Source organism: Lagenorhynchus albirostris, chromosome 9 (genome assembly GCF_949774975.1).
Source record: "Lagenorhynchus albirostris chromosome 9, mLagAlb1.1, whole genome shotgun sequence".
In the NCBI taxonomy this organism is placed as follows: domain Eukaryota; kingdom Metazoa; phylum Chordata; class Mammalia; order Artiodactyla; family Delphinidae; genus Lagenorhynchus; species Lagenorhynchus albirostris.
Window position 1 is genome coordinate 1,317,072 of NC_083103.1, and position 27,405 is coordinate 1,344,476.

The window sequence follows — 27,405 nt, forward strand, 5'->3', positions numbered from 1 at the left end:
TCTGCAATGACCCTATTTCCAAATAAAGTCCCATTCTGAGGTGCTGGCCATGAGGACTCCAACCTATGAATTTGGTGGACACAGTTCAGCCCTTAACAGGAGGGATGAGTCGTTTCTGGGCCTTCGAGGGTGGGGATGGGCAGAGGGGGGAGAGGGCATGCTTTGGAGGACCCCGGGGTCTGGTGAATGCTTGGCAGGCGAGGGCCAGTTCCGAGCCCCCTGAGTGCAGGAGGTGGCAGAGTCCAGGGGCAGCAGAGAGACTGGGGACCCCAATAGTTCAGGAAAGTAAAGAAAACGGCAAGAGAAGACGTGGGGCCTGCAGACGGGGCAGCTCATGCTGGGCCCCAGAAATCGCCTGGAGAACACAGACCAGTGAGGGGTGAGCCAGGCGATGGCCCGAGGCTCTGGGGTAAGAGTGTCCGAGCTCCGGGCACACACCCAGAGCATCTCCCTCCAGAGAGGTCACCATGCCTAACGTGGAGGCTCGGGGACCAGGACGGCGCCCTGTGCTTGGGGCCACCAGCCACGCACAGGTGGGCTTCGGGGCCAGGGCTGCAGGGGGCCCAGGGAGTCCCAGCCCCTGCACCCCTGCACCCACGTCTGCCTCCACCCGGTCCCTCTGTGCCCTCCAGGCCCCTGCAACTTGCTTAACGTTTCCTGATGGCTGTTTTTTTTTCTCCTCTCCTCTTACAGCAACAGATTAAAAAACAACACCCCAACCCAAGCTCCGATATGCTCCAAACCTCAACCTGCCGCCAGAAGGGGGAAGTGAAACCCGGCTGGGGGTGAGGGGAGGCTCCGGGGCAGCCGCCCCAGGAAGCGCCGAGAGCTGCAGCATACACGCACAGCAGGGACCAGCAGGGACCAGCCAGAAGCCAGCCCCAGCCCATGGCCATGGCGGAAGCTCCCAGCCACCCTGGCTCCGAGGAGCTGCTGGTGGAGGAAGGCACAGGGTAAGGCCCGGGCCGGGCCGCGTGAGCGCTGTGGGCCCAAGAAACCTTGGCCTGTACACGTTGCCGGTGGAGGGGGGGATGCTTAACTCGGAGGCCAATGGCACCCTTGGGGCTCAGGGGAGGCACACAGGCTGCAGGGGACCCCGTCTCACCCAGGGCAGGAAGACGCCTCTTCTGTCTGCCTCTGCAGCTGGGTCTCACTGGGAGAGTCCGGGTTCCCCACCAGCTAGTGGGATGCTGACCCAGGACCAGGAAGCCTGGACGCCTGGTACAGGTCCAGGATGCGGCCTGGACACCCGGGGAAGAAACCAGGCCGTGAGCGGGCAGTGCCGAAGCCGTGTGGGCAGGAGGTGGGGAGGCCCCAGGCCAGGAAGCCTGGCCTCGGGATCCTCAAAGCCTGTGCCGGAGGCCTGGCCAGGCCCCCTCCCCCAGGCTGCCCCCTCCCGGTGCTGTTGGAGGCCGAGGTTGCCGCAGGTTCTGAGCGCCAGGCAGGCGCCGTTGGTCGGCGGTGGGATGTGAGGGGACACGAGCCGAGGCTGTGCGGCTTGCCAGCGAGAAGGCCCAGACGTGTGGCCGCAGCCAGAGCTGGGCAGAGGAGCTATGTGACCCAGGCTCCCTCAGGAGGCGCACTCCCCGCGGCCCCTCACCCCCACCCGGGCCTGTGCAGGGGCAGAGGAGGAGGGTCCCTGGCTGGGGGAGGGCTGCTGAGGGCAGGCGTCCACGCTGAGCCACACCGTGGGGGTCCGACTGCCCCAGGGGGCAGGTGGCAGAGAGATGGGAGTGGTCAGGGCTTCGGGAGGGACACGTGTTCTGACAGTCGGGGTGGGAGCTGTGTGGAGAGAGACCACCAGCCCAGGAGGAAGGGGGCAGGGGCTGCGGCTTCTGCCCCCGCGAGCCGAAGGGAAGGAGCAGGGGCTCCAGGCTGGGGGACACGAGCAGCCACAGCACGGGGCTGGAGCCGCCCAGGGCCGGCCCCCGCTTGCCCCAGAGCTGCTGCTGGCGGAGGGGGTCCCACTAGGACCCCCGCTGAGCCCCTGAAGGCAGGGCTCCCCACAGTCTCAGGGTTGACTTGCAAAGTGGATCCAAGCCCAGCTCTTCTGCGTGATTCTGTGATGCTGCCTCTATCGATAACGCGAGAGGACAGAAATGTGTGCAGGGCGTGCGTGCGTGTGTGTGTGTGTGTGTGTGTGCGCGCGCGTGCGTGCGTGTGTGTGGAGGAAGATTGTCTTCTCCATGCTGAATACCACGGGGACCTGGTGCGGGGGCTTCAGGGGGCCGAGCCCTGGGGGAGTGGAGAGGCTGGGCAGCTGGGATCCGGCGGGGGGGCTGTTGTTGTGGGGGAAGGGCATGCTAGACGGGACCCATTGCTCGCTTGCCGCCAAGGAGGGGAGGGGGGCACGGCCCAGGCTCTGTGCCCTGAAGACAGCCCCATCCTTCTAGGGAGGCAGGTCGCTCCACACACAGCAGGTGACTGGGGAACAGCTGTGTCCCCGCTCAGAAACGGCTCCGTACGTCAGCGCTGTCCGGCCCTGGGCGCCTCCAGCCACCTCATGCCCATAGAAGGGCACGGCTTGAGCGGCCTGGCAGGGCCTGGCCCTCCTTGGCCCCCTCCTTGACCCCCTTCCCAGCTGTCGTGCATGCCGAGGAGAGGGAGGCGGCGGTGGAGGGCACGGCCGCCAGCCCAGGTCGCGGCGGCGCGCTGGTGCCTGTCCCCGGGCCTCGGGCTGCACCTGTGCGGGGTCCATCGGGGGCTCGGTTGGAGAACCGGCTGGACGCACCCCCAGGCCCTTGGAGCCTGGGCGCCCCAGCGACATCACCCCCACGGGGGTGGGTGTGCCGCTGACATTTCAGAGTGAAACTGAGACCCAGGGTGGGTGGGGTTCTCGTTTCACAAGGTGACTAAGGGAAGCAGGGATTTTCCTGTCCGAGGTGAGGGAGAAAGTCCCCGACGCCTAGGCAGGGGACTGAGTCTGGGAAGGCCCGCCCAGGGGCCCCCAGGACAGCCAGGGTCTGCTGGGGTCGGAGCCGAGCAGGTGAGACCTGCCCCCCTGCCCCCCTGCCCCCCATGTGCTGCCCACGGGGGCTTTCAGGTCTGTGGATCCAGGGCAGGCCGTGCCCCTCCAACTGGCCAACTTGGGCCATCCCCTCAGACTGCCCCAGACCCCTAGGGGGCCCCATGTGCACCCCAACCCTCCCCAAGGCCGGACGGAACCACGCTGGGCCCTTCCCCTGTCTGCACCCAGGCAGGACTCCTGCTGCCGCCGGGAGATAGGCTTGTAAGCCCCCTGGGCCGCCCCCTGCCGCAGCCCAGCCCCTCCCTGGTTGGCCCGGATGACAGGGTGGTCTCCAGGCCCCTGCCCCTGCCCCTGCCACGTGCTCTTTCTCTGAAAAGCCATCAGGCCACGTTTTCCCATGCGTGGAACCACTCACCATGGAGCGCTGAAAATCCGTGCCCCAGGGCGGCCACTGCAGCCTGCCCTGGCCACCCTGACCTCACCTCCCCCGCCACCTGGCCTTCCCAGCTCGACCCAGCTCTGGAAGGTGCCGGTATCATCGCAGACTTTGCACAGGCCCTTCCTCAACCTACCTGGCCGCCCCACCCCCTCTGCAGACTTCCCTCCCCTCCCCCGGGGTGGTCGCTACCCCAGGCTCCCTTCGCATCTGCCACTGCCCGTGGTGGGGGCCGGCGTGGAGCATGGTCTGTCCTCTCCAGCACCCGCCCCGGGTAGGCTGGGCTGCGCTGGCCCTGGATGACCCTGAGTGGGGCGGGATGGGGGGAGCAGGTGTCTCCCTGCCCCAATCGCTGCCTGTCGCTGCCTCAATCACTCCTCTGTGTGCTGAACTAAGGGGGCAGGCAGGGTGGGGACAACTTGCAGGGCCACCCTGGGCAGGGTCCCTTTCCCGGCCATCTGTCCCTGCAGACCCTCTCGGCCTTGCCCTCTGGGCTGCAGGGTCTTCAGGAGAGAGGCCACAGGTCCCCACGGGGCTGCGGGCAGCTGGCAGCTGGAGGGAGGGGCTGAGCCAGCCGGGAGGCCTTGCTTGCCTCGGTCCCCCTGAGGGAGCTGGCGGTGGGAGGAGCCTGTGGCATGTGAGGGGCAGAAACCCACGGGTGGGAACCCCCCCACTCAGCCAGGTACCTGGTGGCCCTCCCTCCCTCTTGCCCTCTCCGCAGGACCGGCACCACCTGGTACAGCCGGGCACACGGCCCTGGAGGAGCGGGCAGCGCCAGAAGCCGCTCAGGAGGATGGTGGAGCCGGGCGGCATGAGGCCCCGGCCCCGGCAGCGGGCTGATGGGCTGGAGGGATTGGGGGCCGCACGCTGGGGCTCCTTCCCCAGCCCTGCCCAGGGCCCAGACCCAGAGGCAGCAGTCAGAGCTTGGTCAGGCCTTGGGACCCCTGGGTGGACCTGGTCTCCTCCGCCCCACGTCAGGGGTCTCGGGCGCCTGGAAATTTCCCAGGACGGGGGGAGGCCTAGGTCAGCCCAGATGATGGATGCCTTCCTCCTGCGCCCACCTCCTGCCTCCATCTGGACACTTCCCATTCCCTCCTTGGGTGGGGAAGAGGGAGAGGACCTTGACACACATTTGGGGAAGTCGCTGCACGGCCCACCCTGCTGATCTGGGAAGCCGGAAACCCTTCCCTGCATGCCCGCCCCCTTCCTGGTCCCCAGTTCTCTCCTCATAAACAACCCCGGAGCCACCGGGGCAGAGCCAGGAGGGTCTCCGGTCCAGAACGGGCGGGCCCCCCAGGGTGGCATTGTGGGTTTGGGCATTGCTGCCCTCCCTCCGCGACCCCCCCTCCCCCCGCCTGCCTCTGCCTCAGTATCCCCCAGAGGGTGCCAGAGAAGTGGGCCAGCCCTCAGCGGGGAAGATGAGGGTCCTGGCAGCAGCAAGAGGCCCCTGGAGCTGGCAGGCGTGGGGCCGTGAGTGTTGCCTTTGCTCTCCTGGGCTCTGAGTTCCAGGTGCAGGCGGTAGGAGGCGGGTGGGCACAGAGCCCCAGGGCACACGGCACCGGCTGCTGCACCTGGCCTAGTACTTTCTGGGGCGACTGCGCCTTGGCCCTTAGGCCTCAGTTTCCCCATGTACACGGTCAGAGTCACAGCACTCAGCAGTCACTCAGCCACGCCAGCCTCGCCAAGCTCTGCAAGCCAAGGTCCTCACTGTACAGCCAGTGAGGCAGGTGCTAGGGCCTCCCTTTCCAGGGGCAGAAGCTGAGGCTTAAGGGTTGAGCCTGCTGCTAGCATGTGTTTCCTAACGCGGCTTCCCTGCAGCGGCTCCTTGGGGAGCCCAGGCCCCCTGCGACCCGGCTAGGACTCAGGGTGACCCAGGGGTGTCTGGGCTGCCCCTCGTAGGTGCTCAATAACCCCACCACTGCTGGTCCCTGAGGTTCCCATGAAGACGAGGGCCACCCCGAATAGGGCACAGCTCAGAAGACACCCCTAGGGACCTCCTCCAGAGCAGAAAGGGGACTTAGCTTGGCCATAATGAGCTGGTCCTCTCCAGAGCCACCTGGAAAGGAGCCCTCAGCTTCTCTCTCAGCCCCCAGCCCTGAGCCCTTTGCATCTGGGGATCCTCTTTCTAGGGGGGCCCTGGGCCATAAGACAACCAGTGAGGGGAGTCCCCAAAACTCCCCAAACCCTGAGTGCAACCGAGGCAGACAGAGTCAGACCCTCTCTGCCGATGATGAATTGAGACTTAGAGGGGAAAGCACAGGCTGGGGGTGCAGGGCCAGGGGATGTTCAGCCAAACGGGAATCCAGGCCCGTGGTTGGGAAGCCAGCCCAGCCCCTGCCCCTTCCCCCATACCCATGAGCCTGAAGGGAGGGGGCTGGGGCCTGTGTGGGTGTGGAGTTTATAGGAGATAAGAGGATTGAGAAAATCAGGCCTCCTAACACTGCCCAGCCAGCACAGCCCTGCAGTGCCAGACACAGGCAGATAAGGGGGGGTGGGGGTGGGCGGCGTCGGTGGCGGGGTGGCGGGAGAGGAAAGCCCCGGCCCTTCCCCGGGGTCAGGCCAGTCTGTCCAAACTCCATCAGCTAACTGTCTCCAGGCCGGGAAGGTGGGAGTTGGTGGGTTAGCAGGGGGAGCACTGTCTGGTCTCACTGGCTGGGAGGGAGGGGCTGTCTGGGAACCTAGGAACTGAGTCCACCTCACCCCGTAGGAGTGGGAGGACCTCGGGGCTCTGGCCTCAGAGCCTGGAGCAGGGCCAGCTCTGGGGGTGGGCATTTGCAGAGGTCAGCAAGGACAGCCGGCAGAGGGTGGGGGTGACAGTAACTGGGGGGTAGTAGTGGTGGGTACAGCCTCGGCTCCCCCACTACCCCAGGAGCTGTTGGTGAGGACAAGAGGCTCACTGCCCTGCTCTATGCCTGGCAGGTGGCATCACAGATGCTGTTCCTTCCTGCTCCCAGGGAAAAGCACAAACCCCTCACTCTGAAGGTGTCTGTACCCCCTCCTCCCTAGGGAGAGGAAACTGCTTTGTTGATGGTTTCCCTTCTGAGGTCCCAAGGCTGCCAGCTCACCCTCTCCTCCTCTCTCAGTTGCCTCCCTTCGAAAGATAAATGGGACATGGGACAGATGCACCTAGCTAGTTGATTCTAGAGGAATCTGGAAAGAAGCCTTCAGCCCTTCCCCAAATCCCAGCTTCATCTCTATACCCACCACTACACCACCCTGGCTCCTCTCCCTTTGCTGGACCTAGGCACATATAAGACAGATGAGTACTCAGAAACACCACTCTACTTGGAGTCACCCAGGAGCCACTGAAACCACCAGCCCTGACCCCTCTTCTGCACCCCACCCCCCATGGGCTCTCACTGCTTAATGCACCTTTCTTTGGGATACAGCTCTATAAGCGTGGACTCGTGTGTGTGTGTGTGTGTGTGTGTGTGTGTGTGTGTGTGTGTGTGTGTGTTGAGAACATCTGAACAAGAGGGCAGATCCCTCCCTCTCCAGCCTCTATTTAAGTTCTATTGTGGTACTCAGCCTACTGGGGAGAGGGTATGCTCTCTTATGTTCTTCAGCCACAAGCTTATGAGCCATGTCTTAGTCACAGAAGAAAGAAAAAAGGCTCGACAAGAGAGAAAAGTGTGAATGAAAGAAAAGGTAGATGAAGAAAGGTAGGAAGCAGGAACAACTGGATGATGGATGGATGAATGGATGGATAATAGGTGGATGGAGGGATGGATGGATGGGTGGATTGATGAGTGAGTAGATGGATGGATGATGGGTAGAGGGACAGATGGGTGGATGAATGGGTGGACGGATGGATGGTTGGATAGATGGGTGAATGGATGGGTGGATGGATGGTTGGACAGACTAATAATGGCTGAATTGATGAGTGATTGCATAGATAAATTGTTAGTAGATGGATGGGTGGATGGATGAGTGGGTGGATGGATGAGTGACTGGATGGATAGATGGAAGAGGGAATAGATGCATGGAAGGATGAAGGGTAGAGGGATAGGTGGATGGATGGAGAGGTGGATGGGTGGATGAATGGATGAGTGGATGGATGGAAGGATGAAGCGTGGATGGATAGGTAGATGGATGGATGGAGGGATTGATGGATGAGTAAATGGGTGAATGAGTGAATGGATGGAGGGACGGATGGGTGAGTGAATGGATGGGTAGATGGATGGATGAATGAATGGTGGGAAGATGGATGCATGGGTGGGAGGGTGGATGTTTGAACAGATGGGTGGATGCATGGATAGGTGGATGGATGAGTAGATGGAGGGAAGGATGGATGGATGCATGGTGGGCAAATGGATGAATAGGTGGGTGGATAGATGAGTGGATGGATGAATAGGTGGATGGATGAGTGAATGGATGGATGGATGGATGGATGGGTGATGGGACCGATGAGTGGTGGGTAGATGGATGGGTGGATGAATGGCTATAGGTTGGTGGATGGATGGATGGATGATGGACGGATGGATAGGTAGATGGATGAGTGAATTAATGGATGGAAGGATGAAGGGTGGATGAATAGATGGATGATGGGTAGATGGTTGGATGAATGAATGGATGGATGGAAGGATGGACGGACAGATGGATGGATGGATGGATGAGTGAATGAACGGGTGAATGGATGGGTGGGTGGATGAGTGTATAGATGAGTGTATAGATGAATGTTGGGTAGAATAATGGGTACAGAATGAAGGGATGGTTGGATGGATAGATGATGGGTGGATGGATGAGAAGACAGGTGAATGGATGGATGAATGAATGGATGGATGGATGGATTATGGATGAATGAATGTGTGGATGGACGGGTGAATATATGGATGATGGATGGATGAATGGATGAGGGGTGGATTAGTGGATGGCTGAATGGGTGGATGAATGGATGAGTGAATGGTTGGATGGATGGATGGGTGGATGGACGGGTGATTGGATAGATGAATTTTGGGTAAAGGGATGGGTGGATGGATAGGTGAGTGGATGGATGGATGTATAACGGGCAGATGGATGGATAGACGGATGGGTGATGTATGCATGGATGAGTGAATGAATGGATTGATAAATGTATGAATGGAGGGATGTTTGGATGGATAATGTGTGAATTGATTGGTGGATGGGTTGATGGACGGATGGATGGATTGGTGGTTGGATGGATGAGTGAATGGATGAGTGGATGGATGGGTGGATGGATGGATAATGGGTAGATAGAAGGGTGGATGGGTGGATGGATGGGTAGATGGATGGATGGATGTGTAATGGGTGGATGGATGGATTGATGGATGGATGGGTGGATGAATGAAGGGATGGGTAGATGGAGAATTATGGGTGGATGGATGGGTAGATGAGTGGATAGATGGATGGACGAGTGAACGGTTGGATGGGTGGATGGATGGATAGATGGAGGGATGAGTGAAGAGATGGACTGATGAATGATGGGTGGCTGAATGGGTGGATCGTTGAGTGGATGGATGACTGTATGGGTGGGTGGATGCATGAATGAGTGAATAAAGGAATGAATGGATGGATGGATGAGGGATGAGTGGATGAGTGGATGGCTGGATGGGTGGATGGATGGATGGGTGGATGGATGGTTGGGTGGATGGACGGGTGATTGGATAGATGAATTTTGGGTAAATGGATGGGTTGATGGATAGGTGAATGGATGGATGGATGTGTAATGGGCAGATGGGTGGGTGATGTATGTGTGTATGTATGTATGGATGGGTGAATGAATGGATTGATAAATGTATGAATGGAGAGATGTTTGGATGGATAATGTGTGAATTGATTGGTGGATGGGTGGATGGATGGATGGATGGATGGATGGATGGATGGATTGGTGGTTGGATGGACGGATGGATGAGTGAATGGATGGATGGATGGATAATGAGTGGATAGATGGGGGGATGGGTGGTTGGATGGGTGGGTGGGTGGATGGATGGATGGATATGTAGTGGGTGGATGGATGGATGGGTGGATGGATGGATGAATGAATAGTTGGATAGATGGAGGTTGAGTGAATGAACAGATGGATGATGGGTGGATAAATGGGTGGATATATGGGTAGATGAGTGAATAGATGGATAGATGGATGGATAGATGAATGATGGGTGGATGAATGGGTGGATGGATGCGTGAATGAATGAACGGGTAGATGGATAGATGGATGGATGAATTGGTGTATGGACACACGGAGTGGAATTATGAATTGGTGGATGGGTAGATAAATGTAATGTTACAGATAAACGACTGGACAGATGAATATAGATGTAATTGGATAATGGGTAGAGTTTTAGATGAACAGATAGGCAAATATAGAAAGAGACAGAAGAATAGGAAGACAGATACTGAGTAAATAGATGTATGGCTTGGTGCTGGATGAACTATTGAAGAGATAAATTGGTGAAGAGTCAGACCTAAATCAGGGATTTTTCACTCACTGTTCTCTTTTCCTAGAACACTTTCTTCCATCGATGTGTGGAGCTACTCCACTCAAGTGTCTTTACAAGTAAGGAAAGGCTTATTCCTCCCCATGAGGCTTTCTTTGACTCTCATATATAAAATGTCACCCCCCCCTCCATAACTCCATATCCTCTTACCCTGAATTCCATCTTCTATAGCATTTACCGCCATCTGATACATTGCAATATATATTTCCTTGTTTATTTATTTTTTATTCCCACTAAATGTCATTTTGTGAGAACAGGAACTTTGCTAATTCTAAACAACTCCAGCACCTAAAAAGTGAATACAGTCAGCATTCAATAAGTTTGTGGAAAAATATATGGATAAGTGGAAAAATATATAAAGATAAATTTAGAGATGAATGACTAGGTGGTTGTTTGGATGAGATGTGGATGAATGAATAGATGAATGAAAATAACCGTAACTAACATTTATTGGCAATTTACTATGTTCCAACTACTGTTTTAAGTATTAACTCATTTGGATGGCCTTATGGGCAAAATAATGGACAACTATGTATATGGCAGGACAAACATATACGTATTCATGCACAATTGGATGTCTGACTTGCTAGGTGGCAAGACGGTTAGACATATGGATGGATGAATAGGCAGATATACGAATGGATCTATGAAAGGGAAGGATAAATAGTAAAATATTTAGATAAATGGGAGGACAGTAGAATATTTGGAGAGATAGAAGAATGTATTAAAGAATGAACAAATAGTTCACCAGTTGCATATATGGGCAGATAGATATACAAATTGATGAATACATAGATAATAGCAATTAACATATTGAGTAGATATTATGTTCAGGATAGGTGGATGACTAGCTAAATGCTTCTTTTAAGTGTTTTACATGTTTTACATGTATTAAGGCATTTAAATAAATGGATGGATGGATGGGTATGTACATGGATGGATGAATGGAGGGATAGATGAGTGGGTGGGTGGGTGGACACTTGCTCAATGAAGAAATGTAAAGAAATAGGGATGGACGTGAGTATATACGCATTGAATGGATTGAATGAATTGATGGAAGAATATATTGCTTACATGGACAATTGAATGGATAGATATATTGAGAAATTGATGGATTCATAGACGATACAAGGAAAAACAGATAGCTGTATAGAGAGGACAGATGGAGAGCATGGATGGATGGATGGATGGAGGATGGATGGATGGATGGAGGATGGATGGACAGATGGAGGATGGACTGATGATGGATGGAGGATGGATGGATGGGTGGATAAATGGATGGATGGATGGACTTACGGAGTATGGATGGATGGACGATGGATAGAGGATGGATCAGTAGATGATGGGTGGAGGATGGATGGATGGAGGATGGATGGAGGATGGGTGGATGGTGGATAATGGATGGATGGATGGATGGATGGATGGACAAATAATGGTACAGTTGACATCAAATACTCTGCCCTATTGTTCGCGTTGGGACATGCCCTAATTGGGAAACTGAGTCCTGACCACCGCATTTAAAGATCTTTTCTTGCTACCTCCCACCCATCAGTCTGATGAATAATCGTGCAACACTATTTAAGTTCTAGTGACAGGAAACTCCTGCCACCCCAAGGCAGCCCTCTACCCTGTGGAAATATTTTTCCTTCTTTTGAACCAAAATATACTTTGGCACATTTCATGCCTGGCTGTCTGTGACTGGGATTCCAGCAGTAAGAGCAGGAGGCAGGGGGAGACGGGCAGGTTGAGATGGAAGGGAAACACACGCTTACTTTCCCTGGGTGATCTGGCTCCGCTCGAGGCCTGGCCCCGTCGCCCTCCCTCCTCCCACCAGAATCCTGAGGTCTCCGCAGCTCCGGCTGGAGGCTGGGGATGGGCAATGGGCACAGCTGTTCTCTGCGGCACACCCCACATTCTCTGGCTCCTCTGGGTTGTGCGGGGGGAGGGGCAGGCTGTGGGCCACGGGACACGGCCTGTTACGTGGGGGGGCGTCTGAGCCGGACGTCCCGACCCCCACAAAGTCTTCACCAGACAGCCACCACCTGAGCCACTGGGACCTATGGGCCACGTGGAATTCTTCTGACGCCGCTGCCCCCTCCAACACCCAGGGATTCACCCACGTGTCCACCTGCTTGCCGGTCCGAGCCTAACCTGACCCTTTGTCCACTCACACATATGCAGGTGCTCACTGGCCCTGACCGCCTGGCACAGCCAGAGGGCAGACTAGCTGGGGAAGCAAGAGGGCCATTGCTCTGCGTGCGGCCGTGGGGTGGAGGGAGGTGGCCGGGCCAGTGCTGTGGTGGCCAGCTGTCGGTAGACGGGCTTGGTTCCGGCTGTGCCGGGCCCCTGCTCTCCGACCTCGGGTACTAGTCTGAGCCTCGGTTTCCCCATCTGGGACACAGGTACGGTGGCGTCTGCCTGTCAGGGTGGTCGTGGGCGTTGGCGAGCCTGGTGAGCTCCTGGATGTGAGATGGCTCGGCCCGGAGCTGGCCCTCGGCGAGTCCCGGCGAGTCCCAGCGAGCGAGCCCGAGTCTGGTCCCTCCCTGGTCCGGCCACTCGCCTCGCGTGTGCTCCAGTGAGTCACGGCGACTCAGCCCAACCGGAGAAACAGTGGGCTGGGCTGCTCCTCCTGGGGCCTTGGCCAGAGCCCGGGGGCAAGGGGGGCCGCTGGCCAGGCCACCACACCGACCTCGTGCCACTGGCCACTTCTGGGGAGCATGGCTCTCCCATCCCGACGGGAGAGGCTGTGTTGGCCTCTGCCTTGTGGGGTGTCGCTGCTCCGACCTTCCAGTGCCGTCTGGCAGGGGACGGGGGAGGGCAGCAGCCTCCCCACTGGGGAGCAGACAGGATTCCTGGGGTGCCCCGGCCTCCCCCGTGAGGTGATAACAGGAGCAGAGGGCTGGAAAGAAACAAAGGGAAAATGGAGAACGGGAGGGAGGGGAGAGGAGGGAGGGGGAGGAGGGAGAAGAGGAAGGGAGGGGAGAGGAAGGGAGGGGGAGGGAAGGAGGGAGACAGAGATAGAGACAGAGAGACACCAGAGGGAAAAGAAAGGAGAGAGGGGCTGAGTGTGGGACCAGGGAGGCCGGGGGGCAACGGAGGAAGGAGCACGGGCCCCGGGCCGGGCTGGGCAGGGCCGTGGAGAGGGCCAGAGGGCAGCTAGGCCAGGGCTGGGCAAGGGGAGAGGCGGGCAGGGATGGGGAAGCAGATGTGGGGGACCAGGCACCAGTGAGCGATGGAGATGGGATGCAGGAGGGAGGAGCCTGCAAGGCAGGGAGCGGCCGCCAAGGTGGCCAGGGCAGGGGAGGGGGGAGGCGGGAGAGGAGGAGGGAGGGAGGCTGCCGCCTGCCCATCACAGGCCTCTGAGGTCCTGCTAAGCCCCCAGGCTGCTGGGCTGCGAGGGTTTTCTCTCTGACATTTTTACTAGTCTCAGAAGGAGGGGGAGGTGGAGGTGGAGAAGACCGAGGGGGGCGGGGGAGGGGGCTGGGGGGAACCAACGGGAAGCAGCTGCTAGGCGTCCTGGAGCGGGAGAGGGGCCGCGAGACCCAGAGTCCGCGAGGCCGCAGAGGCAGGGACAGAGGGGCACTCGGACAGCCCGGGGGCAGCCAGTGGGGAGCTGGCCCGGGGGACCCCCAGGGGCCAGAGGGGCCAGGACAGACAGGCGGAGGGTCACAGACCAACAGACACAGAGAGGAGGCAGGGGAGGGGGTGTCAGAGCCAGAGACCAGCCAGCCAGCCAGCCAGAGGGAGAGACAGAGCAAGAAGGAGGGAAAGGGGGAAGGAGAGAGAGAGGGGGGAGAGGGTCCCAGTGGCAGGGGGAGTGGAGGGGGCAGGGCAGCGGCAGAGGGCCGCAGGCAGGAGCCTTTGAAGAAGCAGCCGCAGCGTCCCGTCCCCAGGGCTGGGGTCAGGCCAGGTCGCCGGCCAGGCGGGCGGCCGCATCATGAGCAGCTCTGCGCTCCTGAGAAGGAATTCTAGCAAACAGGGCCTGGAGAGCCTCCTGAGGTAGGTCCCTCCGCCCAGGCTGGGGCGCGGAGGGCAGGGCAGGGCAGGGCAGGGCAGGGCAGGGCGCCCGCGGAGGGCTGGCACCGCCGAGCCTGGGCCGCCTGCGCGTGGGGCCCCCAGCCTCCCCCAGGAGCCTGGCCCCAGCCCGGCAGCTCTGCGGCCCCTGAGCCGCGGGCGGGGTGTGGGGCGCACCAGGCTGTGGGCCTGGCGTGCGCACGTGCGTGTGGGTGCGTGCGCGCGGGCCCGTCCCTTCCTCTGCGCCCCCAACATCGCGTCCTCTTCTCCCAACTGCACCGCCGGGCCTCAGGCAGTGGCCACTCTCTGCTCGAAGACCCTTCCCCGGGCCCTGGGTCTCCGCGCAGGCCCTGCACTCCCCGGCTGAAGAGCGTGGCCCCGGCGTGGCCTCCGAGGCCTCCTCTGGTCCTGCAGGCCCTCGGGGACTGTCCAGTCACCCCTTACTTTACAGATGATGAAACTGGACTTAGTACCACATTCACCACCCCGGCCCTTCGGGCACCGGCCCAGCGCGGAAGGGGCCGCGGGCCACGTGAGTTCTTGGGCCTCAGAGCCGGATCTTCCCGAGCTGGAATCCTGGCTCCTGCATCCTCGGGCCATGGGCCAGTGCCCAGTCCTCTCTGGGCCTCAGTTTCCTCCTCTGTAAGGTCGGGGTGTGGTGGCCCTGCCTCGCAGAGTCCTGGAAAGAGAGCAGAAGCAAAGTGCCGCAGGTGGGCTCAGAGCCGCTGCGCACTGTGGGCGGCTCCCTGCCTCCCTCTGAGCCGCCTGCAATGCCCTTCCTCCTCCTCCACCCTTCCAGGCATCTAAGGCCCAGCGGAAATGCTGCCTCCTGCGTGCAGCCCGCCTCGGCTTCTCCTGAGCTTGGAGGACTGCCCTCTTCCGCCAGGCCTGCGGGCCTGCTCCCTGCCCCCTTGGACGGCATGGCACAGGCCGGGCAGGCTGCCAGCTCCTGGAGGGCACCGGCATCCCTCAGCATTCCCAGTCCACCCCAGCTCTGACTCTGGGATGAGGGGGTCAAGGTGTGCAGGTGGGCTTAGCAGCCTCTGAGGGGAGTTGAGAACAGCCCCGGGCCCCGTCAGCAGGGTCTCTGCAGTCACGGAGGGATGGCTCTCTCCCTGCCCCACCCTGGCCTGGCCTTAGGGCTGCGACCCCAGGGTGGGGCCCAGAGAGAGGGTTGGAGGGGGCCCTGCTGGGCGTGCTCCCTTGGGGCCCCGCTCTGCCCGTGGAGAAGGCAGGCCCCCCTGGGTCTCCTGGGCTTCACACCTGCCCAATCCACGTGTCTCAGGCGGGACCTCCCGTTCCTGTCAGTTGGGATGTGTCCTCCCAGGAGTCACTGCTGTCCCCCTGTCCCCAGTCTGTGGTCCAGGAACAGAGGAGTGCCTGCCGGGTCAGTCCCCGGGGCCCCCCAGCGCCACGTAACAAATGGGGAAACTGAAGCCATGGGGGCGCGTTGCCCAGCCCACTGTGGGGGGTGGTGGTGCAGGGAGAGCCCCAGGGCCTGGCTGTGTGCACAAGCATCTGTTGTCACAAGCATCCGTCCAGGTATGGCTTTGGCTCAGCTCCCAGACCTGGTGCCAGGTTGCTGACCTGGGTGAGCGGGGGGCGAGCTGGAGGCGCCAGTGGGGCTCAGAGGGTGCAGCTGGACTGAGGGTGGGGGCAGGTGGGCACGAGCCCCGAGGACCCAGGCAGGTGGCCAGCCAGGGCAGGGACGGGAGGAAACCTCCCTCTGAGCTCCCCGGGGACTCCCGCTGTGGAGGGTGGGGCGGGGGGGGGAGCACGCAAGGGTCCCTCGTGAAGAGTCGTGGAGTGCGTCTGTCCGTCCGGCCACGCTGAGCAAGCCCCCTGCACGTGGTCATGCTCCCGACGACGTGCACAGACCCGCACACGCTCCAGGCCCCTGACCCAGCGGCCGGCGGGGCTACACATCACACACCACACACAGATGTGACTTCCTGCCACCCTCTCTCCCGAATCTAATGGGCCTGCCGGCCGACAGGCCCCTTGTCCCCGATGGGCAACAGAAAACAAGACTCGGAGAGGCTATGAGTCGCCCCGGGTCCCCTTGGGAGTGGGGAAGCCGTCCCCCTCGCCCCCTGCCTCACCCCAGTCCCTCACCTCGAACGCCTGGGCGCAGGGGAAGGGGGCCAGCAGAGGGGGCGCCGTCCCCTCCGTGACAAGCGCCGCGAGGGTTTGCTGACACCAGCAGTGGCTGGGGTGTAGACTGAATCCAGTTTAAGTGGATTAAAAGCGACCCTATGGGCCCGTAGGGAAATCGCCTCCCCGCCCCGCCCGCACCCCTCACCCAAGCGGCTCACGCTGGGCTGCGGCGTGTGGCCACCGGGTGCTGAGCGGAGCCGGTAGGCGGGCAGGGTCGGAGCCCAGGGCTGACCCCCTCCCCAGCCCCCGTGCCCCCAAGCCCAGCTCTGGCTGGGAGTCACTCCCGGACCCCTCCAGCCACCCTGGGGGATCCAAGCCTCTCCCCAGGCCCCCCCCCCAGTGTTAGGGGCCGTCGGAGGGCGGCGAGGGGACCCTGGGTCCGTTCACTCCCAGAGGACGCTGGACTCGGGGCCACCTGCCGGGTCACACGGTCCTCAAGGGCCTGGCTTTTTAAGGTAGGGGCTGAGCCGGCACAGTGCAAGGGGCTCCTGGTGCCCCAGGGGAAGCTCGGGGCGCCAGAGGAGCCCCCAGCCCCCGGCTCCCAGCACACATCCACCTCGGACACGTTGGTGATCTCCATGCCTGGCTCTCCCACCCTGGCCAGCCTGTCCCAGGAGGCCTCTAGGGAGCCCAAGTGGCAAGAGGGCGAGGGATGGGGCCGGCTGCGTTCTGGGCTGGCCCACGGGGACTGGGGGAAGCCAGGCCAGAAACTACGGTGTCAGAGGGGCGTGGCTGCTTTGGGCCCACCCAAGGGCCCGCATCCGGGGGTGGGGTGGCTCCTGCCCTGGTCAGGCCGGGCGCCCGGTGGGCGGTGCTGCCACGGGTCCGGGTGGTCTGTCGTTCAGAGCGGGTACTGCCCTGGGAGCCCGGGCGAGCCAGCAGCAGGGGGTACAGGGACCAAGTGGCCCAGCCCCTTGGGCAGGGTGTCAGGGCCGGAGCCCAGAGCGCTGAGGTTCAGGCCAGGCTCCAGCCCCGACCCGCAAACCAGAGTGGGAGAGAGCGGCAAGTGAGTGGCGGCCAGCGCGCACCGGGCACCTGGGGGCTGGCGCCCCTGTCCCTGCCAGAGCCTCGAGACGGCGCCCCACGGCTCCTGGGCCCTGAGGGACAGCTGGACAGGGTGTGGGCCCCAGGAGCGGCTCAGCACGGGTGGGTGGCCAGGGGCTGACCCACTGCAGGTGGGCGCTGGGTGGCACCAGACCCCGGCCCACCCCAGGAGGCGAGGGTGCCGGGCACATGAGGGACGGCTGCTGCCCATGACGGGCGGGGAGGTCCTGAGGCTTGTGGAGGTGAGGCTGCGGCTGGGGTGTGCCCTGTGGACCCTGAGGCTCTCCCGCCGGGATGTGTCCTTCCCGGTGGTGGGTGGAAGAAGTGGGGGGAAGACAGAGCGGAGAGGGCAAGGGGCAGCGGGGCCCCTGTGAAGACAGAAAGGGGACGTGTGGGGACAGGACGGGATGAGGGCAGGGGACAGGACAGTGGTCAAAAGGAGGGAGAGGCAGCAAAGGAGGGGCTGGACGAGGCGGGAGATGGGGATGCTCGAGGGGTCCTGGGATGAAGGAAGGGGCCCCCGGGGGCCGGGTGGAGTGGGCACCCAGTACGGGGGGATGGGGAGGGCAGCAGTGACCACCGCCTGCGGTGACCCTCCCGGGAAGGTGGGTGAGGGCAGGCAGGTGAGAGAAGGGAAGGCGGGGAGAAAAGGGAAGAGAAGGAGAGGAAAACCCAGTGAGGAGAGGGGAGGAGGCAGGGGGGCCCGGAGGCGGCACCCCATTCCTGGGCTGGGCCCTCCTGGATGGTGACCCAGGGGCTGCGGGGTTGGGTGACCCAGGGGCTGCCTGTGCCTCCTTGGGGTGGGGGGCCCCCAGTGAGACGCTGCGTCTCTGAGCCTCAGTTTCCTTGCCCGTGGAGGGTCACTTTGTCCCTTTAATGGGGTCGTTCCGGCCGAGCCCCTAGCTCTTGGCCAAGACTTTGGGGACAGAGGACCGGGGTCTGGTGGGACATCCAGAAGCGTGGCGCCCCACAGAGCCGCTGAGGCTGAGCCCACGCCCCCACCTGTGCGGGCGGGGAGGCCGGGGTGTTGGCCCCGCCCTGGGGGACAGGCAACAGGGTCTGCAGAATCACAAGACACACAGCCAGGGGTGGCATGACAGAGTGAATTAGGGCCGGTCCAATGGCAAAGCCCCTGCACCCCCAGAATGATCGCTCCCAAGGGGTCAGGGATGAAGGAGCACCTTGAAGGAAGGGCTGGGGGCTGCGTGTTGGGGGCTCCGGTGGCACAAATGGTGTGGAGGCATCAGGGAGAGGGTCCCGCTGCTCCGTGCACGTGGGGACCCAGGGATCTCGGGGAGGGCGGAGCCAGGAGCAGACGGACAGGTGGTCAGATGCCAGGCTGCACCTCCTGCCCAGGTGGGCAGACAGGTTTGGACGACGTGCAGACCCCGGGACTCGGCGGAGGAAGAGAACCCCTTTGGTGCCGACCGCGGGGAGAGCCGCGTGTGGGGCCTTGGGGAGTGGGAGGTGGACCCGGGGCTCGCACAGGAGGAGGGGGAGGGGGTGGCAGAGGCTCCAGCCAGTGCCAGCCACCGGTCGCGTGTCCTGGAGCGTGCCAGGGCCTGGCCCCGTGAGCGCTCTGAGGGCTGTGCCAGGCAGTCCCAGCTGGGCTCGGCAGCGTCCGGCTCTCCTGGAGGGCCGTCCGGCGCCAGGAGGAGACTGGGCCGGGCCCGGGGATGCGGCTGGAGCTGGTGCTGTGCGGTCAGCCCCCGGGTCCCATCCCCCGGAGGTCGGCCCGGGTGATGCAGTGTGTAGGCGTAGGGGTGGGCAGGGCGACTCACTGGTGTGAGGACGGGGCGGGGGTGCCTAGGGAGGTCTCCTGGGCTGCCGCGGCATTTGGCCCAGGCCCCCGCGGCGCTGTGGTCAGTGACTCGGAGGGGAAAGGAAAGACCCGTGTGCGTGGGGCACAGGGCAGAGGGGGGAGCGGCGAGCGCAGGGCCAGCGCCGGCCACAGGCACGCCGGCCACCCCCAGCCCAGATGGGCAGGCTGGTCTGAGCGAATGGGGGCAGAGACGTAGAAGAGCCAATGCCAGGAGGCCGACCATGGAGCCCATCACAAGAGGTAGGCCATCCAGCCAGAGGGAGGTGACAGGCTGGGCAGCGGGACATTCAGCTCTGCTGTGGACCCCACGCTGGGGACCGAGCCTTGACGACCCGGGGGAAGCCTGAGGTAGAGGGGCTCAGGGGCCGCGTGCCCGCTTTCCAGGCTCGGCGGGGTCTTCGGGGCCCAAGGCGTGGGGCTCTGTAGGGCTGAGCTGTGAGAGGGGGTAAAGCCCCACGAGGAGGGTCACAGACTCCTTAGGCAGGGCCGTTTGCCAGTGCGTGGGCGCCTGGGTGGCAGTGAACTCCGGCTGGGCACCTCTCCCATCTGGCTGTTTGCCGGGGGGGCGGGGGTGCTGGGGGGTCCACCCGACCAGCCTGGACGACTTTGGGGCCAGTGGCGTGACGGGCAGGCCTGCCCTGCTGTCGCTCCCACCAGCATCAGAGCCTGGTCCCCCGGGGGCCGCGTGGGTCCCGAGGCGGCCGCTGCGTCCCAGGTCTGGGGAGGAGGCAGCAAGAACCCAGGCGTCCGGCACTGCACGGTGGGCAGCAGCGACTGAAGCAGGGATGGGGGCCCAGCCAGAGGGCAGGGTGGGGTCTTGCATGGGGCGCGCAGCGAGTGGGCCGCACCGGGGAACGGGGCTGGCAGAGGTCTGGGACCGGGCAGGTCTGCGGCAGGATGTAGAGCCGGAGTCCATGGGAACAGAGGCCCCTCCCACACCACCCTGTCCTGCAGGTGGGGAGGCAGGAGACGGGCGCACCGGTCTGGGAGGTACCGGGACTGTGGGCCACACAGTAGAGGGTGGGCTTCACCTCTGGACCCCGGGGGAGGATGGGAAGAGAGAGGCGGGGCTGTGGTGGGGGTCCCGGCTCTGTGTGCTGTGCCCCGTCCATGCCCGCCTCCCTTGGCCGCGATGCCCCTCGTCGTGTCTTCTAGCGGCCACCTTCCTCTCTCCCAGGGCCTCCTCCCACTGTGGCCCCTTGTCCCTCCAGGCTGGGTGTGGGCACAGGGGCCCCCTCACCTGAGAGGGCCTCTTGCCAGTGACTGCTCCCAAAATAAAGCTTGCTATAGGGGTCCTCTTCTGGGGCCCTTGAGCCACAGTGTGGGGTCAGCACTGGTTTTCCTGGCGGCCTCTAAGATCTGTAAGGGCAGAGGAAATGGCACCCATCTCTGGGTCCCTAGCACCTGGCAAAGCAAAGTGCTGGCAAAGAAAGGGAGGGGGAGGGAACGGGGGTGGGGAGAGGGAAGGGCATGGGGAGGCAGAGGCCCTGGGGATGGAGGAACGGGAGAACACAGGTCATCCCAGGCAGGCTGAGGGGAGCTGTCTGCGCTGGCTGGGAGGCTGTGGAGCAGGTGTCGGGTGTCGGGGTGTCGTCCGGGGTAGCCCGGCCCAGGGAGGGAGGCTGGGGCGGTGACGGTGGGGGGCTGTGGTTCCCCCGTCTCCCCTTACCAGGGGAGACCTCAGGCCCTGCAGCATCATCTCCCGCTTTCTTGTCAGCTCTAAGGTGGGGTGCCAGCCGGCCGAGAACCGGGCGGTGGAACTGCCCCAGCTGAGTGGGGTCTGGAGCCGGCAGACGTGGCCCCCAGGGGCCAGTGGGGTGAAGGCCCAGAGGAGACGGGGACGGGGGCTTGGCCCGAGGGTCCCTGGTGGCTGGAGGGCCGAGGCAGAGGCAGCCTCCCCAGTTTGCCCCGGGGCTGGCTGGAAAGTCGTGCAGGAGGGGGTCGTCGCCTTTGGGGGCTCTGGTCAGGGCCGTTGGGGTTCCCCCGAATGAGACGCCCCCCAAGAATTGCCCCACTGGGAGAAGACGAAGGGGTGTTGGGCACGGAGGCCACACTGTGATGCGCAGATTCGGCCCGTCTGCTGTGAGACGGGGCGGTGCCCCCTAGGGGCGGGAGGCAGTGCGGGCGGCGGGGTGGGGTCTGGGCTGACGCACTGCTGATGAACAGGCCCCACCCACAGGCTGCTCTGGCCGCTGCCCAGGGCCACCGGCCCAGGTCCCAGAGCCCTCCCCTCCCTCGGGGCTGGGGAGCAGCTGCGGTCCTGGGGGGCAGGACGCTCTGCCCTTCACCTCTGGGCCGCCCTAGGGTGCTGTAGCCTCGGGGCGCATGAGCCCCTGCAGGGCTGGCCTCTCTCCTGCTAGCTTCCGGCTCCCAGAGGCCGTGGCGGTGCCACCTCCCCCGAGCTCCGCCCGGTGCCCTGGAGACACAGCCGCCCTGGCCCACGCCCTTCGGGGTGCCGTCCTCTCCGCGGCTGTGGGGAAAGCCAGCTTTGCAGGTAGATGTCCCCTCATCCAGGGAGGCTTCCCGCACGTGACCTGCTCACGTGGCCAAGAGGGACATGGGGCGGGGTGCGGGCCGGGCCTCCCCTGCTGGGACTGCAGCCTCCTTCTTGGGGACACAGGTCTGCCGGCAGTGCCAGTCGTGGGGAAGCGGGAGCTGGGCCCGCCTCGGGGGGTGGTCTCAGTTTTACTCCCTGCCCAGTGGGTCAGCACCCCTTTTAACGGCTGGGGAGCTTGAGGCTGGGCCTGAGGTCTCCCCCTGCAGAGGAGGGTCAGGGAGACAGTACAGAGCCACAGCCTGGCTCGCCCGGCCTCTCCTCCCTGGAGCGCCTGGACTGCTTCCCAGGCCCAGCAGCGGCCCCTCCCCGGGCAGCCTGGGCCCTCCCTCCTGCCGGGGTGACTGACAGCCATCCCTCCTGCCCCTCCACGCCCCGTCCCTGCGGGCCTCATCGGGTCACCCCGAGGAGGGCAACGGGCTCCCCACCTCAGGTCCCCTCCAATCACCCTCCCCCCCGCTCGGAAACTTTGGTCTCCCCCAGACCCACAGCTTAGCCTCTGCACCCCATCTTCCCGGGTCCTTCTCTGCCCCTGAGTCCTGCCCCACAGGACTCTGGAAGAGCTGGCATTCCCACACCCCCAGCAGAGGGGGACCCCGAGGCCCCCAGTGGAGGCTGACCCTGTGACCGCCCCCCTGGACAGCAGGCCCTGGGGGTGCCCTGCAGGGCGGGGAGGGGCCGGAGCAAGGGAAACCAGAGGGAACCTCTGGCCTAGAGCCCCTAGGGGCTTGGTGACCCCCAGCCTTTCCCTCTCGGGGTCCCCATGGCTCCCTTAGAGGTTATGCATCCCCAGGTGAGCCGGGCCCCTCCCCACCTGCCGTTCCTTCCTACTGACTATCTCCCCGAGGTCTCCACGCACCCCGCACGTCCAAGCTCAACTCAGTGACCGCCCCCCCACAAGGCGGACCCCTCCCAGGTGCCCACCTCTCCCCTCCTGTCCCTTTGCCCCTGCAGCACCCAGGCTGCAGCTTCCCCCCCCAACTGCCCCCCGCCCCCAGCCGGCATCTCCCCCTTCTCCACGTCCCAGCTGGGCGTCCCTCCCAAATGCTGATCTGACGGCACCTGTGCTGGCATGGGCTCGCCCGGGGCCACCCCACGGGGGAGGCGGGGCACCACTGGGAGCTCTCCCGCCCGCTGGCCCTGCCTCTGCTCTTGCCCTCAGCCTCTGAGACTCATCTTTCAGACTCAAGTTCAAGTTCGATTCCTGAGCTTCCCTGGACAGTGGGGTGGGGCTTGCCCTGTGGGGTGTCTCCCTGGCGTAAGACACCCAGTGGGGTACAGACACGCCCAGGAAGGCACTGCTGAAGGGGGGTGGGCCGGGAGGGGGGCTGGACCAGTGCCAGGGCAGTCGGGAGGGCAGGGGGGCGGCGGCCAGGTTCCCAGCAGCCGCGGCTCCCGTGCCCACACCCTCTGCCACCCCGCCCGCTGCCCACCTGCTCGCTCGGGGCCATCTCTGTGCCTGGCTCACCCCTCACAGCTGCCTCACTGCACAGATGAGTGACAGCCAGCATCCCGGTGCCTGCCGTGGACCCTCCCCCGGGCTGCCTGGGCGGGACCCACGCTGCCCACCAGTGAGGGGCACCCCTTGAGTTGTGGGGTGCGGGTGCTGCCCAGGCACCACTGCCCTCTCCTGAGCTCCCGGCGGGGCCCAGTCTCTGCGCTCGGGGGCTGCTCTAAGCTGAGGTGGTGGGGGGTGCGTGCTGTCCCCCAGCCCCGGCAGCCAGGCTGGGTGGCCTCTCTGGGGCTCGGGTCCCCCCACACCCCGTCCCTTCACGCGTGGGCTCTGTGGTCACTTGGGGCGCCGGTTGCTCTGCAGATGTCCACCTTGGCGTACAAGACCCCAGGGCGGGGGCACGGGAGGGGACTGGACACCTTGATGGTCACAAGGAGACAGGGGCCCCCTGCTCCGGCTGGGTGACCAGCCCAGCTCCCCAGGCCTCCCAGCCAGCTCCTGCCCGTGGTATCCAGGGGACAATGGCCAGGAGGGTGCCCTGCAGGTCTCAAGGGGAAGTTCCCCACTTCTGGCCTGGCCCGCAGGCCGGTCCTCCCTTGGGCTCCGGCCCCCCAGCTGAGCCCCGAAGCTCCTTCCAGAAGGCTGAAAAGCTTTCAGCGTCGAGAAGCAGGTGGGGTGGCCGTGAGCTGCCTGCAGGGGGCAGAGTCGAGACGGGGCCGAGGCCTGATGCCCCCTCTGGAACCGCCACAAGGCAGGGGAGGAAGGAGGTTGGGACCGCGGGGAGGGCCAGACGGGGCCCGGGACTGGCACCATCGAAGCCTTGGTGGAGACTGGGGGGCTGCGGAGGAAGGAGAGGAGGGGCCCAGTAGGCGGTAGACGCGTTCAGCAGGGCTAGCCCCTGAGCTTGGGGAGCCCAACTGAGGACGGGGGGCCGCAGCCGGCCCGTTGGGGTCTGTGCGCACTCGTGTACCTGGTGGGGCGAGGCGCCACGCTGGAGCGTGACGGGGGGGGGCTGCAGAGCCCATTCAGCAGCCCCTGGGGCTGAACCCTGGGCGCGCCCGGAGCCAGAGCAGACGCAGGAAAGAGATAATTGCATTTGTGCAGGAACACCAAATCCCTCGCAGCTGCGCACGGGCTGAGCCAGGGCCACGGGCGGGCCGGCCAGCCGACGCCAGCATCCTGACAGCTCCGCCGAGCGTGCCAAGGGGTCTGGGCCGCCGGCCGGGGGCGCCTTTCCCAGGCCAGAGGCCCCCACCCCACCCCAGGAGAGCCGCCCCCCTCTCAGTTCCCAGAACGAAACCCAGCTGTGGAACAGTGAGGGGGTGAGGTCATGGGAGGGGCCAGGAGGGGCCGCATTACTCACATCCTGGGGCAGGCGGGCGGGAAGGGAGGAGGCCCAGAGGAAAGGGGCTGAGCCGGCTCCGTCCTTGGGCCGCCGGGTCAGGGGCTGGGGGCCAGCGCAGCCTCTCCCAGTGTGGGGCTGTGGCGAGACCCCTACCCTGCTACCCTGCTCCGGCCCCCCTGAGCTCCCTGCCCCGAGGGCTCGGGGGTCACATGCAGACGGCGGGGAGCAGGGGTGGCCCTCGGAGGGGCCAGCTCCTCAGGAGCAATGTTCTCAGAAAACATGCCTTGGCCTCTGGCCAGGCGCGTTGTCAGGACGACGGCAGGAAAACACTAAACAGTGCTGGGGCCCCCTGGACGGCCCGGGGCCTGGGCTGCCACCTTGCCCTCACCTTGCTCCCCTGCCCGACTCTGTCAGCACATGGACGTCCGTGTGCACACGTGTGTGCACAAGTGTGCCTGGTGGGGGGCATTGGGACCCGTGCGTGGAGTGTGGGTGTGTGCGCCCACGTGGGCCTGAGTGGGGCTCAGGAGAAAGTGCGTACGTACACGTGTGCATTCCTGCCACGTGTGCGTGTGTGTGTGTGTTGGTGTGTGTGTGCGCGTGTGTGTGTGTGCGCCAGGCCCACCGTGCATTGCGCGGTTGAGTGCAGGCCTGCGTGGGGCTTTGCTGGCCGGGACACATCGCCCTACCGGTGGGCTGACCAGGCCGTGTGGCCTCTGTGCTCAGCTGTGCCAGGGAAGGGTCCCCGGGGCCTGGGGGAGGGGCCTGGGGGGCAGGAGCGATCGTCCTGAGAGAGGCCCCACCTGGCCCACCACACATCCCACTGGGGCCCGTGTACACACCCCCACATGTTGGCTAAAAAAATCCCAAATGCCCGACACAGCCATCGGCGTGTGCAGCTTGGACATGGCAGTGAAAGGGGTGCAGTGCTGGCCTCACCCCTTGGAGGAATCCCCCCGGGCGCCCCCAGGAGAGGCTGTGGGCACCTTCTGTCCCCCCACTGCCCTGCTAGGCTTCTGCCCTCCGTCTGGAGGGGCTGTTGGTGCTCATGTGGGGAGGAGCCCTGGACCCTAGGTCCCCAACATCCCCGAGATCACCCCAGCCTCTTCCTCCCCAGACAGGACGTGGCCCCCAGCCCCCAGCCGAGGGCCTGGAGCAGGACGCTGATGGGAGCCAGGTGTGGGGGATTGAGTGGCTCCCTGGGGCCCGGGTGGGGAGGGGGTGGGAGTCAGAGTCGCTTCTGAGGAGCGGCACGGGCCGGGGGGCGGACTGGGGGTGCCGAGGGCTGAGCAGGCGGCTCGGTTTGCGTGGCTGGGGTCCCGTGTGGCTGCCGCGGGGGGAGTGGGCCTCGAGCTGGGGCTGTGGAGGGGCCTGGCTTTTGTCTGGGAGGCGCCGAGGAGACCTAGGAGAGATTAGATCATGTGCTGGCATGGCTGCCGAGACCACAGAGCCGGCCCACCCTGGCCAGGGGACGGGGGCCCTGAAGGAGCGGGCTGCGGGGTCAGGCGGGGGACACGGCAGGAAGGGGCTGAGACCCCAGCTCGGGGCAGTGAGTGCTGCGGAACGGAGACCCAGGACCCCGCTCCCGGGCTCTGGGGGAGCTGGGGTGGCAGGCCGCACCAGCTGGCCGAGGCCTGCGGTGCCCACCAGGTGCCAACAGCCTGAGATCTGCGGGGCCGGGGCCTGCGGTGCCCACCAGGTGCCAACAGCCTGAGATCTGCGGGGCCGGGGCTAGGGTCGTCTGGCCCCGGACCCCCGGTCTCAGGCCGACCTTGTGTGGACCCGAGGGAGGAACCCCAGGAAGTGTGGGAGTGAGGTCCCCTGCGCCTGCCTCTGCGTGGGCCTGTTTCCCCATTGACAGCACAGCCCGGAGAGACGCTGCACGGGGGCCGGGGGCGGGGGCGGTGTTGGGTGAGCTGAGAGCCCTTTTCGGGTCCTCCAGCAGGGCCGCCGTCTCCCACAGCACGGTGCTCCTGTGGGGCAGGAAGGATCGCCCCTGCTGGGATGGTCGCGTTAGGGGCGTGGCTGCCTAGCTGGGCCGCCTGGGCCTGACCTCAGCCCAGGCCACCAGCGCCCAAGTGGCCGAGGCTACAGCCGCTTGACTCAGGTAGAACAAACGAGTGACCCCAGCTGTCCAGCGGCCACAGCCAGCTCTCCGCGCCTCAGCCGGCTCTTCCCGTAGCCTCCGGGCCCTGCCTGGGGCCAAAGCTACACTAGCCAGTGTCCTGGCTCCCATGAGGTCCAGGGATCCAGCCTGCTGGAAGGGGATGGAGGGTCTGGTCCCATCCTTGGGGTTTCCCCAGGCCTGTCTGACCCAGGGGCCCCCACATCACCGGGAGGCACGTGGGCGCCCAGAGACCGACAGCACCCTGGGACCTCCCCCAACCCGAGCACCCCTTCCCGACCACCCTTCAAGATCTCTGTTCTAAAGATGGGGAAACTGAGGCCTAGAGAGGCCTTGCTGGGGCCTGCTCGGACGGGGGAAGTGGGGTACGGGCCCCGGTGTTGACTCTTTCTCCGTGTCCCTCAGGCTCGCCACTCAGTGGAGCGTGGAAGGAGAGGAGGGCGCCGCCCGGGGGCAGCGCGAGCAGGAGAGGGCCTGGCAGCTTCGGGCCCAGGATGAGGGCGAAGGAGGCCAGTCCCTGGAGCAGCTAGAGCAGGAGAAGCTGTAAGCCGACCCTGCCAGCTCACTTGTCCTGCGCCCCTGGGCAGAGGGCTGCCGCGGGGTCAGGCCCTGGGCTGGAGGCCCCAGAGCAGCTGAGACAAGGAGGGAGGGGCCCAGCCCTGGAACCCGGGCCGGGGGTGGGGGTGCCCTTAGGGTGTCGGTCGTCACAGCCCCAGGTGCCAGTGGAGTCTGCCGGACACCTGGCCGGAGACGTGTGGAGCCGCCCCCTACCGGCCAGCCTCCGGGGTCCCGACTCCGGCCCTGGTCACCCTGCGTGGTCCCCCTTGCTTGGACCGACTCCGAGCGCAGCTGTGGGGCCCCGGCCCCCGAGCCCCTTGCCCTAGTCCTTGCCGTCTGTGACTCACTGAGGCCACATCCAACTTGGCGGGCCGAGGGCCGGCTTGTTCCCTCGCGGGGCCCGGGAGGCCTCTGTAGCTGGGCTGGGCTGTTTTTCCAATAACGCTCCCCCTCCCCCAGGCCCTGTTTTGT

At 63.9% G+C, this 27,405-nt stretch overlaps 1 protein-coding gene across 7 annotated transcripts in view; it reads left to right on the forward strand.

Moving 5' to 3' along the window:
• The first annotated feature begins 816 nt into the window (after positions 1-816).
• LSP1 (lymphocyte specific protein 1) overlaps positions 817-27,405 on the forward strand; it is a 36,163-nt gene continuing 9,574 nt past the window's right edge. Inside the window, exons 1-2 of one of the 7 annotated variants that reach the window (XM_060158191.1) lie at positions 817-953; positions 26,782-26,919. In XM_060158191.1, the coding sequence (XP_060014174.1) occupies positions 889-953; positions 26,782-26,919 (203 nt within the window). In that variant the 5' untranslated portion in view covers positions 817-888. Of the gene's footprint in view, positions 954-13,692; positions 13,862-16,386; positions 17,180-18,677; positions 18,807-25,402; positions 25,429-26,470; positions 26,491-26,781; positions 26,920-27,405 lie in introns of those variants that run through there. The other 6 variants (XM_060158192.1, XM_060158189.1, XM_060158188.1 and 3 more) reach the window with 6 other exon arrangements.